Source organism: Ambystoma mexicanum, chromosome 1q (assembly GCF_040938575.1).
Source record: "Ambystoma mexicanum isolate Mex_15411 chromosome 1q, UKY_AmexF1_1, whole genome shotgun sequence".
NCBI classification, from domain to species: Eukaryota; Metazoa; Chordata; class Amphibia; order Caudata; family Ambystomatidae; genus Ambystoma; species Ambystoma mexicanum.
The window spans coordinates 1389876573-1389890946 of record NC_090922.1 but is presented as its reverse complement, the minus strand read 5'-3'; the positions used below and the strand labels follow the sequence as shown (position 1 = coordinate 1389890946).

The window sequence follows — 14374 nt, the reverse complement described above, 5'->3', positions numbered from 1 at the left end:
ATGCCTGGTGACCATTGATAATGGGATGCATAGTGACTATTTTACAATGGGATGCATAGTGACTATTGATAATGCTATGCCTGGTGACTATTGATAATGGGATGCATAGTGACTATTTATAATGGAATGCATAGTGACTATTGATAATGCCATGCCGGTGACCATTTATAATGGGATGCATAGTGACTATTGATAATGCCATGCCTGGTGACTATTGATAATGGAATGCATAGTGACTATTTATAATGCCATGCCTGGTGACTATTAATAATGGGATGCCTGGTGACTGTTGATAATGGGATGCCTGGAGACGATTAATAATGGGATGCATAGTAGGAATGTAACAGTATTACTGTATACCGTTAAAGATACCGTGAACCTCTTAATTGAACAATAATAACCGTCACATTGTTTATACCGGTATACCGTTCATACCGTTAAGTGTGCTTTTCAATCTGATTTGGAAAGGCTGCAGTAAGCAAGTGCTGCGCAGTCTTGGTCTTGCACCGTTGGATGTGCCGTCTGCCAAGTATTTTCAGTTGGAGCAGTTTTTAATGCCATTCCATAAACCACACGTGCCTGACACAAAATCAATATGTTAGCAATAGGAAGAATAAATACAGTGCCAAGAAGGAAAAGGGTTTACTTTGGGTTGGCGGCTTTGGGGTTTATATATTTATAATGGATAATGTTTTCTAAACATATGACAATGGGGGATTTCCCTGATTCTATCATTGAATTTACATATAATAAGTCACACTGAAAAGTTTACTCATCTCTGAGGGTATTCCCTGCTGCCATACCAAAGGGTAACATGTCCGTGATTACTGAACACCTTTTGGCCCGCAAGTAAACTAAAGGCTGTAACGTAAAGAGAGAGTGCGTGTGTGTGTGTATGTATGCGCACAAGCGTATACTACCATCAGGCTCCAATGATCTGTGGCATGCAGGTTCTCAAGATGGCAACATGTTCATCTTCACCAGTAGCCAGTGGGGGAGCTAAAAGCCTAAATGACCACTTAAGAAAAGCTATTCAGTTTGCTTTGCCAGTCGCAGCAGGGCTGCCCCCCCACCCCCTCCTCCTCTCCACATGTGTGTTTGTGCTTGGTGGAAGCACTGGGTGGCATTACATTGGAAAGTATGTTGAAAAGCCCAATTCTGACCATGGGTGCCTGGTTTTGTTTGTGATGATAAATCTGACAATGTATGACCTTTTAGAAAATATTTGTTAAGATTAGTTAACTCCACCTGCTATACCGCGATAACCATGATATACCGTCATTGGGCAATAAGGTTATTGTACCATCATAAAACTAATACCGTGACACCCCATAGAGACTATTGATAATGCCATTCCTGTTGACTATTAATAATGCCATGCCTGTTGACTATTAATAATGGGATGCCTGGTGACTGGTGATAATGGGATGCATAGTGACTATTGATAATGCCATGCCTGGTGACCATTTATAATGGGATGCATAGTGACTATTGATAATGCCATGCCTGTTGACAATTTATAATGGGATGCATAGTGACTATTGATAATGCCATGCCTGGCTACTATTGATAATGGGATGCATAGTGACTATTTATAATGCCATGCCTGGTGACTATTGATAATGAGATGCCTGGTGACTGTTGATAATGGGATGCCTGGAGACTATTGATAATGGGATGCATAGAGACTATTGATAATGCCATTCCTGTTGACTATTAATAATGACATGCCTGTTGACTATTAATAATGGGATGCCTGGTGACTGGTGATAATGGGATGCATAGTGACTATTGATAATGCCATGCCTGGTGACTGTTGATAATGGGATGCATAGTGACTATTTATAATGGGATGCATAGTGACTAATGATAATGCCATGCCTGGTGACTATTGATAATCCCATTATAAATGGTCACCAGGCATGGCATTATCAATAGTCATTATGCATCCACTTATAAATAGTCACTATGCATCCCATTATCTATAGTCACCAGGCATGGCATTATCAATAGTCGCTATGCATCCCATTATAAATAGTCACTATGCATCCCATTATCAACAGTCACCAGGCATGGCATTAACAATAGTCAACAGGCATGGCATTATTAATAGTCAACAGGAATGGCATTATCAATAGTCTCTATGCATCCCTTTATCAATAGTCTCCAGGCATGACTATTGATAATGCCATGCCTGTTGACAATTTTTAATGGGATGCATAGTGACTATTGGTAATGCCATGCCTGGTGACTATTGATAATGGGATGCCTGGTGACTATTTATAATGGGATGCATAGTGACTATTGATAATGCCATGCCTAGTAACTATTTATAATGGGATGCATAGTGACTATTGATAATGCCATGCCTGTTCCACCATGTTGTTTCTTCTTCTTCTGTTTTCCCCAGAAAGTCTGTGCACAGGCTGTTCAGGTAAGCGGCTCTTACATCTCTTAGTTCTAAGCATTGTAGCAGGAGGTGTCTTATTGTTTCAGGTTGATTAGTCTGGCCACATAGTCTGCATTCTTTGGTGTTAGACTGTAGCCTGATAGCTTGAATTTCACGTGTTGGCAGCAATTTTAAGCATGCTCTCATATATGTTTTCCTTAGTTGTTTATTCGGAAATGTACTGCAGTAGCTCAGAAGTACCTTAAGTCTGTTAAAACTTGGAGGAAGGTGCTTTGTGAGTTTATTTGCCTGAGCTTTCTCAAGGGTGTCAATCGAATCTTGAGCTTCCATTTTGGATTTTACTCTTACTGGGTTTATTTTCAGGTCCTCTTCGGTGCATACAATCTCGGCCAGCTTCTCTCTTAGCCTATCTACCCAGACATTTAGACTGGTCAAGTGGCGGTTTGCTATTTCTCTCGCAATGATCTTGTAAATTGGCAGCGTATCATCTAGAAGGGTGTTCCTGAACAGTTGCATTGCACTTTGCAGTACTGTGGCTTCCAGCGAAAGCAGACCTAGCTTTCACCTGATGCTCTCCATCGAAGCCGAATTTGGTAGGCCCAGTACAGATTTCCATAGGTAACCTTCTAATTTCCAGAAGTTTTCTATTGGCATATTCGGGATTGCTCCCATCCCATAGGTAAGTGTTGGAACTACTTTTCCTTTGTGAAACTGTATCACCGGTGTATCTGAGAATTTGCCATATTTTTTATCGATAGTCTTCATTTGGGCTGCCAGGTTTTTCGGTTTTTCCCATAACGCAGATTGCATCTTTGATTCGTTCACAGACTAGTCGATAAACACTCCTAGATATTTTAAGTTCGATAATACTTCAATGTTGACTTTATCCAGAAACCACTTGCGGCTTGTCTTGTTTGTCGAGTGGTGCTTACCAAGTATCATTATCTTGGTTTTTGTTTTGTTAATTTTAGGTTATTGTGTTCCATGTCGTACCAAGTTGGTGAGTTGGCGTTGCAAGCCAATTTGGGTTTGATCTAAGAGAATCAGGTCATCTGCATACAGTAGACGTGATATTTTGACGTTTCCCAGCTTGAGCGGGAAGGATCTGATAGATAGTTCAGCTTCTTTAAAGTCCAACAGAAAGGCAATGAACAGCGCTGGGGCCAACGGGCAGCCCTGCTTCACTCCACGTTCCAAGGGTATCTATGGTATCTTTCTGGATAGGAGGCCTTGATTATTCAGACGCACTCTTAGCTTCGTGTTCATGTGGAGCGCCATCACTGGGTCAAGAACTACTCTCGGGCATTGCCATTTTTCCATTTTGGCCCACAGTATTTGCCTGTCCACTCTGTCAAAGGCCTGTGATAGGTCTACAAATGCCAGGAAGACTGTGGGGGAATCTTGCTTGATCTTTGCTTTTATGAGGTTTAGAATTAAGATGTTAACTGTGGTGTTTCCCTTTTTTAAGAATCCCATTTGAAATGGATCATTGGCTGGTGACGTTCTGGCCCAGCTACGAAAGTGGCCTAGGAGGAGAGTTACAATGATTTTTCCTATTATGTCAAGCAATGCAATGGGGCGATAGTTATCTGGTTCTCTCCTGTTTCTTTTTTTGAAAATCGGCACCACCACTGCTTTGGTCCATGATGATGGAATGGCTCTTGTTTGCCTGCACTGATCGAATAGGATGCTGATGAAGTTTGCCCATTCCTATACGTTCTGTTTAAGGTCTATGTTGCTTAAGCCGTCCGGGCCCGGTGCTATATAATTTTTAAGTTTTGTCATAACAGTCTTTATCTCGTCCTTTGAGGATAGATTTATGCATGGAGTTTCTAGGTCTATTTGAGATGGAGGCTTATGGTCTGGTGGGGCCAAAAAAAGGTTTTAAAAATGTTTTACCCATGCGTCTTCATTAACTGAGTTGGCGGTTCGCTTTTCCACCGCCTGGTCTGGCTTTTTGATGAGGGCCCAGAAGTCACTGTTCTTTTTGTGCTCAGTGACCGGAGCATAGCCTCTGCGTCCTTCTGGTACATTGCGGGGTCTGTGTCCTCTCACCCACGCTTTGTATTTTCTGGTTTCCAGTGTCCATGTGTTCCAAGCCATTGGAGAATTTTCTTTTATGGCTTGTCTTTTCGTTTTTCTCAATTCTCTTCTTTTTTCGACTACTAATCTGTCGTGCACGTGGTCTTTTTTTGGTGCGACTGGTTTGCCTCCTTTCATGTTTACCCTGTACTGTAATAGAAAGGGCAGGTAGTCTGGGCATTCCATCTATTTTCTTTGGACCATATTCCCCTTTTATAGTTCTCCGTAATGCTTTTGATGTTAGAAGCTATTAAACGTAGACGGGTTTGTTGGTTATTCACCTTTATCGGGAGATTATAACTTTCCGTCACTGGGCGTATCGATGTCCATGCTATGGCCAGAAGATTGTGGTCGCTCTCTGCAGTTTTAAGGACCGCATAGTCTTCTATGTATGGCAGTAGACTGTGGGAAATGAAGAAGTAATCGATGTTTGCACTGGATTTGCCTCTCTCCCCGGTAGGGGTCGACACATCCCAGGATTTCACTAATGCAGCATTGTGTAGATTTCTGGAATTCATGAGGGCCATCCAGCTTGCTCCTCTAGCTTCCGCTGGAGTTTTTGCCGTCCTCACCGTCGTGTTGTTCATTGCGGTGTTGCAATTGGCATTTAAGTCTCCACATATGATTATATGTGTTAGGGGGTCTTCCACCAAGATGTCGTCAATCGCCTTTGTTGTTTACAGATATCTGTAGTTGCCGTTCTTTGAGGATTGCAGTAGATCATTATAATAGCTATCTTTTCTACTCCTCCTTCGACTACTGTCTTGTTGGTTCCATGTTGTTAAAACTGCAAGTATGCCGTACAAGTCTGTTAATTTTTTTATGATCGTAATCCCTGAACCCAGCCTTATTGCTATCAAGAGCCCTGCTGACGGACGGCCAAACAGGCCTTTTGTTGCTGGTGAGAATGCAATCTCAAAACCATCTAAGGACAGTTTTTCCATTAACCAGGTTTCCTGGAGACATAGTATGCCAAAGGCTCCAAGATCCTGGTTGTCCGGGTCGGTTAAATGGCGCTGGCCTCTCGTATTCCACGAGGCCATTGACAGATGTTTTTGAGGAGGTAATTCTTGTCGACTTGTTGGAGGAGGTTGTTTTCTAGTCGCCCCTCGGTGATTGCTATTGCACAAGGTTTGAATTTAAGGCCGCTTTTAGCCATTTCCATGGCCCTTAGATGTTTTTGTTATAGCGCTCTCTGAGTGATTTACTTCCCTTTTCACTTCTTTCCTATTCTCCTTCTCTGTCCTTTTTCCATTTTCGTGTGCGATTTGTGTTTGAGTAAGCTCTTGTGCTCTTTGTCGCTCCCTTTGAACGTCGGTGTGTTCACTCTTCCAGACTTGTGCGTCCTTTTTAGCTTCTGGGCCATAGCTCTCTCTCTCCTTCTTTTGGTCTCCCTTCTTTGTTCACGTCCTCTGTGCCAGCGGTTGCCCTCTTCATATTGATGTCTTGAACCTAATCTTTTACGGTTGTACAATTTTTGAGTTTTTTATGTATAGTGACTTTTTGTTCGCCACTGTCCCTCTTGATCGTCACTCTTAGATCTGTCTTTGGTGGTTGCAATTCCGTCAATGTGAAACCTGCTTGTTTTAGATCTTTATATACCTCATCTGACAGACCCTTCAGTGCCTTGCCTTTAATGTGGAGGTAGGTTTTTGTCTTTTGTTCTCAATGATAGGGTTCAATTAGGATAAAGTCATCAGTTCTCAAGTGTTGTAGACAGTCTATTTTGCTTAGTATTTTTAGTACTGTTTTCCTGTTTAACACAATATAGTTACTTTTGCATGAGGTATGCTCTAATTTGAACACTCTTATTTCCTGTAGTGAATTGTCTGATTTTGCATTTGTCTCTTTTAGTGGGTTTTCTAATTTCCCAGGTTTTTCCCTCCCATAGGTCTTTTTTCTTATTTCTTCAGAATTTTGCTGGGATCTTAATTTTTGATGGGTTGACCTACGTCTAGGTTCTGTCTCTGACTGCTGCGTGTCTTCATCTTTCATTATGCCCTTTTTCTCCTGTTCTTGGTGTTTTCCTACTGGTTTGTTTAGCAGTGTTTTGTCCACCGAGTTGTTTACCTTTGCATCACTTGTGCTTTCTGACTCTCTCTGAGGTCCTTCATCAGTTCGCTCTGGCACCAAAGTCTGACTATGTTGCGGTTGCAACATGTGCACCCGTGACTCTGATTCAAGGTGCACTGATAAGTCCATTAGTGTACTTGACGTTAGAAATTCTTCCACCGTTCTCGGTGATTTCTCCATATGGTGGGGCCCTTTTTGAGATTTTGAGGGTGTCAAATTGGGCTGTGTAGGACTTTCTGTTAATTTGATTATTTCCTCTTCCCTGTCGGAATTTGAAGGCGTTTTTCTTTGGGTACTGTGTCAGAATCTCCTGCCAGCCGAAGAGATACCTTTTGTTTTTTATTTGGCACTTGCGCCAATTTTTTTTTTGCCCGGTCTAGGGATCAGAATTTTCGCTAGGCCTGCTTCGCGTGGTTCTGTCAACTTGGGTTTGTTAAAGATTGGCTCCATCCCGCATGGTCCCTTGTCTGAGCGTGTCTGGGTTGCATTTTCCGTGCCCCTTTTTTGGGTCTTATTTTTGTAAATCGAATCCATCAGTTCGGCCTCATGCAGGCCCATTTCGCCTCCCATATTGCTGCTTGTTTTTCACTTTTGGCCTCTACAGCTGTTATATAGCCTTCAATGAAATCAAGTTTTGATTGGATCTTGCATAGGATCGTCGTGTTGTCTTTTGTTGAATCATTTATCGTTTCATAAAGTTTGCCGAAGGGGGCAAGTGCAATCGTGATAGCCGACATAATTGTTGTCTTATCTGGTTTTTTGTTGGGAGATGGTCTTTGTGTTTCAATCACGATTTCACTGTGTTTTCTGTGCTTTACCGGTGTTTGCTGAGAGTCCAAGCCTAGAGGGTCATGATGTTTCTGGATTGAGGGTTCCGATGTCATACTCCTCGGCAAAGGTATTGCTAATGCTGGGTGTTCTGGGTGAATTTTTGCGGCACTTCTATTTAAAGCTGTGCCATCTGTATTTAGCTTTGTTGGTTTTTCAGCCCTTTCTAGATGTTGAAGATGAATTTTCGCCCAGGATTGCACGCTCATTTGTGCCCTTGAGCCGGGTGTTTGGTAGTCTTGCCACTCCGGTTGCTCATTTAACAGGTATCCAGATTGATTATCAGTCACTGGGCTATACTCTGTGAATTCTTGTGTTCCCTGTTGTATCAGGTTTTGATTTTTCAAAACCATGGGCTCAGTCATGTCTTGTTTCTCAAGGCCTTCCTTCTGGTTCAATTGTGGTGGGACCACCACTTGTTCTGTCTGCTCATGGTGCTGAAATTCACTAGCTTTTGCGTGTGTGGGTGTTGGCGTTAGGCATAAACCTGTGCAGTTCCCTTAGGGACCACTGCAAAAGATTTAAGACTACAGGTGTTTGGCAGTAAACCCACTTGGTAGCAGTCTGTACCACACAGATTCACTAGGTAGCTGTGGCTGAGCAGTCAGACATCCCTCAAGAAGAGTTAGGCAGTATATAGAGTATACACAATAGGTACAGAGATACAGTAGCACAAGCAAACACTGACCAGAGCTTTGGTGTAAAAGTATATAATTATTTATTTAAAGACACACTTGTAAATTACACTAGCACAAAGTGGTAAGTAAATTCAGCACACAGTCACTATCATATATATACAACCCTAATTACTTATTAGACAAGTCTTAATGAGAAACACCACTTATTTTCAGACAGAGGTGAGCGCTTAACATAAGATGGCACTCTAATAAGTTATTAAAAAGGGAGGGAAAAAGGCAGAGTTATGGAAGCACACACATTTCAATACTTTTCAAAGAACCAAAGTAAGGCAGGATAGGCAGAGTTCTACTGGAGAGCAAGGAAGTCAATTGCAAGGCCCACTCTTGGAGAGAGCAAGCAAAAAGGGTCCAGGTTCACACAGTGGGGGTATGCCCAAAGAGTCTTGTAGATAGTTTGCACACAAAGAATGAAATTAAAGTCAGGAAAAGTTAGCTAGGCTGTCCCAGGCCAGCCCAGGTTAGAAAGTCGAGGCTTTACTGTCACCCCGAACGATCTGTCGCAAGGGAAGCCAGGCGGGACACAGTACCTTATGTGGGAAGGACGCTCCAGCGGGGGCAGTTGTCCCTGGCAGCGGGTGCAAGTCAGTGTTTTGTCCAGAGGAAGAGGATGTCTCGGCGTGGAGGAAAGATGAAGGTCGTTGCACTGCCAGGGAAGAAACCAGCCGCAGAGTTCTTTGGTTAAAAGGTACTACCTTTCTATTCGCTGTAGTGGTAAACTGTGGTATTCCGGTTGCCGGGGTGCTTGGCACGGGCAAGGCGGCCACAAGGTGCTCCAGGAAGGTGAAAAGAAGGCAAAACTGGTTATCCCCACCAGTCAAAGGATGAAGACTCTCCGGACTGGAGATCTCCTCTGTCGTCTGGAAAAGTGGTGAGACGGTTCAGCAGGGCTCCACCGGTGGTGTCATCGTTGCAGGTCGGCTCAGCTTCTCCCTCCTCGGATTCTTAGGTCCTGTGGCGACTTCTGAAGTTCCAGTCCCCAAAGCCCTGCTTTTATGCAGTAAACCCCCATTCAGCCTAGCTGTCAATCAAACATGCTAAGTGGTGAGCCGGCCGGCTCACCACTTGGGCCAATCACACAAGAGTGCGATTTGAGTTGCCAAGGCAACTCAGTCCAGGGTGCCTAAACCCCCTCCCACACTCCCTGTGGTACCCAGACAGAGTGGCACCACTTTTGGAGGCTTCTGTGGAGAAGCCCGCCAAAAAGTGGGACAAAGGGATCGACTTGGGTTGGAGTCACAGAAGAGAACACACATGCCATTTTAGAATCGAGTTCTGGCAAAAAATGCCAACCGGTGAATTAATATTAAATGGATAAACGGCGGTATGTTCGAGGCTATAGGAAGTAAATAATTAAAGTTGGTAGCCACGAACAATGGGAAAATCCCATAGAGAAATATTTGCGGTTGAATATAAAAAGTAGTATCCACTGCCACCAGCCAAAACTCGATCAGGGGGGATGGAGACGTGCCCCCTCGAACAACAGACCCCGGGGCAATCAAATTGCCCCGACCAGTACGTCCACAATATGATGGTTTGTACTGATTTCTGTTCATAATTTGGGACTAGTAAAGCCAATGGTGACTTTACATGCTCTGGGAGACAGTAGTCAGTCCCAGGGTATGGAGTCTATGTTTGGGGGTCACTACGACACCCCTGGGTTACGGCACGGAGGGTGCTGTGTAACCAACATCAAAAACACATGAAACCCTATTGAGTAAAAGACCCCATAGCCCATAAAACACATGGAAAGACAAAGGAACACCTCAAATCATGTCTAAGAGTGGGAGTAAAAAGAGTCTCACTCTTAGCAGGAGAAAGGAATAAACCCTAAAAATCCAGCAAAGCTGCTGGGGGACTCACTAGGTTTGGGAAATTAGCCTTAACAGAGAATTCTCCCTAACAGTTGGGTGGTCATTTTCGATTGGTTTCGCCATGCTGGGTTCCTTTCCCATATGATATGATATGATATGATATGGCATTTGTAACGCGCCTATACACAGGTGTTTCAAGGCGCGACGAGGCAGGGAGGGGAGGAACAAGGGGAGACAGACAACGATCCTACTAGGCCAGGTGTCATTCAGATCGCGCAAGTGCAGGGGTGGGGGAGGGGGAAAAGTGCAAGGGGAAGGGGAGGGGGTTAAGTGCAGTACAAGGTAAGTGGCGTAAAGTAATAAATAAATAGGGCCAGCTGGTGGCAAGTGCAAGGTAAGTGCAGAACAAGTGCTGGAAAAGGGGGGGGGGCTGTAGGGATACAGAGACAGTCCCGCAGTGCAGAGGGGTTCCAGGGCATCAGTGCAAGTGGAGAGTGGCTGGGCCCAGGACGTTAAGAGTGATCCAGTTGCAGAATCAGTGCAGTTTCAGTGAAGAATATTAGCTGTTCAGCAGGGGAGAGGGAGAGAGAAAGCAGAAGCAAAGAGGAAGGTTTTGAGGTGCTTCCGGAACCGGAGATGGTTCTCCTCAAGTTTCAGGGAGGCAGGAAGGCTGTTCCAGAGGGAGGCCCCTGCCGCGGAGAGAGATCTACCCCCAGCTCGTTGCTTCGAGAAGCGGCTGACCCTGAGGGAGTTGGAGGCGGATGAGCGAAGGGCTCGGGAAGGAAGATATTTGGGAAGAGAGAGTTGAAGGTATTTAGGACGAAGGCCCCAGAAGGCCTTGTGGACAATGCAGAGGGTTTTGAACTTTATCCTCGCAGCCACTGGGAGCCAGTGTAGAGATTTCAGTCCTGGAGAGATACGGTCCCTGGGCTTGAGGCCAAGGACAAGTCTCGCAGTTCTGTTCTGGATGAGTTGCAGAGGGCGGAGAGTGGAGGCAGGCAGATTAAGATAGAGGCTGTTACAGTAATCCAGCTTCGAGAGAACCAGGGCTCGGGAGACAGTGAGCTTCTGGGGGAAGGAGAGGAAGGGAAGAATACCTCTGAGGAGGTGCAGCTGGTAGTGTGACTTCTTAGAGTCATCAGTTGGCTTATTTTCCACCTGTGGCCCATTTTCTGCGCCCTCAAGATTTTGCTGATTTAGTTCTCCTGGATTTCTGCGTCCGATAGTTCTGTATCTGATCTCAGTTTCCTCTTGCTTTGTTGTTTCTTAAAGAAGTTAAGCAGGGCGTTCGAAATCAGAGGGTTGGGCAGGGTGGAGGTCTTGGGCTTCTTCGTCTCTTTGAAGCCCACATTTTTTCCTTTATGTATGCTTGTGCCATGCTCTTTGCAGCTTGATTTGTCTTTCCCTTTTGGTGCTGGTTTCCTTCCGTTTTGTTTTTTGCTATATTGTCTTTTTTCCCCCTTTTGCAAGATAGTCTTTTTTGTATTTATATTGATTTCATCTATGGATCGGGGTATATCCGCCAGGTCAGGCTCGGGGACGTTAGTTGGTTTATTAGCCGCAACAGAGTCGGCTTTTGCGCTGGGAGATTCATGTAGAATTAAGCTAGCAGCTGTTATGGGTCGATCGTCTGTTGATTGGCTCGCACTGGTCAAATCCCTATGAGCATGGATTTCCGCGGTGGCTAGGATCACCACCTTCTCCGCGAGTTCTGATCTAGACTCCGGGCTGGTCTCTGTCCGCTTTGCCGCCGATCGGCAGGGGAAACCAGGCACATACTGGTGTTCCCCAGGTTAGCGAATTCAATCTCCTTTTGCGTGTTCCCGCCCTTGTTGACTGAGCCGTACGTGTTGGGAAGTGGGGCCGGAGAAAGGGCCGGCCCAGTCCGTCCTCTGTTGGGCTCTGCCGGAAAACCTCTTGCTGAGGCGGGACACCGGCCCATAGTGCACGCAGACAACTCAGGCGCCGCGTGAGCGGTAGGGATAGAGAGTGACATTGATGGAGGCATCACGGCCTCCACCTTAGTCTCCCTTAAGTCATATTCATACCGAATGTCCCCCAAATTATCCCTTTTGTTGTAGCATTTGTCGGAGTCAAGCATATTTTCCGAGGCCGCCGCAACTGCGGCGCTCTTACCTCTCTTCGGAGGGGATCTTCTTTCCCATTCCCATTGAGGAAGTACCTTCAAATTGCTCCGGAGGCACCTGGCTGGTTCAGCCATTTCACACGGTTCCACAGCTGCCGCTCTCCTCTCTGGTTAACTGCTGGCCCCCAAACCCTGCATTGTCCTGCTTTGGCCTGCAAGGACTGCAGGACTGCTCAATTTGGCGAGACTTTGTGAGCGCCGCATGCTGATCTGCGGACTACAGCTGGTCTTTTGTGGCTCCTCCCACAGTACAAACAAACTAGAAAGCAGACTGCTGACTGCAGGACTGCTCAACTTGGCGAGACTTCGCAAGCTCCGCGTTCTGCTCCGCGGACTACAGCTGGGTTTTTGTGGGTCCTCTCACAGTACAAACGAACTGGAAAGCAGACTGCTGACTGCAGGACTGCTCAACTTGGCGAGACTTTGCGAGCTCCGCGTTTCACTCCGCGGACTACAGCTGGGCTTTTCTGGGTCCTCCCACAGTACAAACGAACTGGAAAGCAGACTGCTGACTGCAGGACTGCTTAACTTGGCGAGACTTCGCGAGCTCGACGTTCCGCTCCGGGGACTACAGCTGGGCTTTTGTGGTGACTATTGATAATGGGATTTATAGTGTCTATTTATAATGGAATGCATAGTGACTATTGATAATGCCATGCCTGGTGACTATTGATAATGGGATGCATAGTGACTATTTATAATGGGATGCATAGTGACTATTGATAATGCCAAACCTGGTGACTATTTATAATGGGAAGCATAGTGACTATTGATAATGCCATGCCTGCTGACTATTTATAATGGGATGCATAGTGACTATTGATAATGCCATGCCTGCTGACTATTTATAATGGGATGCATAGTGACTATTGATAAAGCCATGCCTGCTGACTATTTATAATGGGATGCATAGTGACTATTGATAATGCCATGCCTGCTGACTATTGATAATGGGATGCATAGTGACTATTTATAATGGGATGCATAGTGACTATTGATAATGCCATACCTGGTGACTATTTATAATGGGATGCATAGTGACTATTGATCATGCCATGCCTGCTGACTATTTATAATGGGATGCATAGTGACTATTTATAATGGGATGCATAGTGACTATTGATAATGCCATGCCTGCTGACTATTGATAATGGGATGCATAGTGACTATTTATAATGGGATGCATAGTGACTATTGATAATGCCATACCTGGTGACTATTTATAATGGGATGCATAGTGACTATTGATCATGCCATGCCTGCTGACTATTTATAATGGGATGCATAGTGACTATTGATAATGCCATGCCTGCTGACTATTGATAATGGGATGCATAGTGACTATTTATAATGGGATGCATAGTGACTATTGATAATGCCATACCTGGTGACTATTTATAATGGGATGCATAGTGACTATTGATCATGCCATGCCTGCTGACTATTTATAATGGGATGCATAGTGACTATTGATCATGCCATGCCTGGTGACTATTAATAATGCCATACCTGGTGACTATTTATAATGGGATGCATAGTGACTATTGATCATGCCATGCCTGCTGACTATTTATAATGGGATGCATAGTCACTATTGTGTATGCAGAGTTACAGGGGATGCGTGCATTGATGCTCCACTTTATATTTAATGCTCATCCCATTTCTCTATTTTTCCTAAAGTATTGTTTGGCACAGCATATAAGCGAATGTGGAAAGGTGTATTCTAAAAAGGAAAATAACATCCATTGACGTCTCCAACTCAGATGCTATCATTGATAGGCAAAACGTGTAAGATATTTGGTTTTATGTGTGCAATGCAGTGCCCTTTTTAAATGTAAATGTTATTTGGCCCATATTTGTGTGCATCGATTTTGTATAGTTAGAAAAATTGCACCATCCAGATTTGAAAGACCGAAAAAGCCCTGCATGATTAAATGCGGTTCATTTTACCTGTGTGATCAAATCTTTGTTTGGGAAAACTGTAAGATCAAATATGTCCTGTCCTTATGCATTGTGCAGATAAAGTGATCAAGCAGCGGAAGGAGCTGATGAAGAACGAGGCAACGCTAGAGAAGATACAGCAGAAGAGACATTTGGACTTCTTAGATATACTCCTTTGTGCCAGAGTAAGTGTCGAAGGAATTTGTCTGAATCCATCAGGCATGGGTGATAAGCTTAGCAGATGCACATATGCCTGTGTCGCTCATTCATCGTTGTGTTTTGATCTATTACATGATCACATACCTGATGATGTCGCTGTTTGACGGAATCTTCGCTACGCGGCTGCGTCAAGCCGCTATTGTATATCATAAGGCCTTTCGAGAGG

General features: G+C 44.5%; 1 protein-coding gene across 1 annotated transcript in view; it reads left to right on the top strand.

Annotated features, from left to right (window-relative positions):
• Positions 1 to 14374, top strand: part of LOC138547970 (cytochrome P450 4B1-like) — a 283416-nt gene that overhangs the window by 165610 nt on the left and 103432 nt on the right. Inside the window, exon 7 of the mRNA XM_069642247.1 lies at positions 14068 to 14174. Within this exon, the coding sequence (XP_069498348.1) occupies positions 14068 to 14174 (107 nt within the window). The remainder of the gene's footprint in view (positions 1 to 14067; positions 14175 to 14374) is intronic.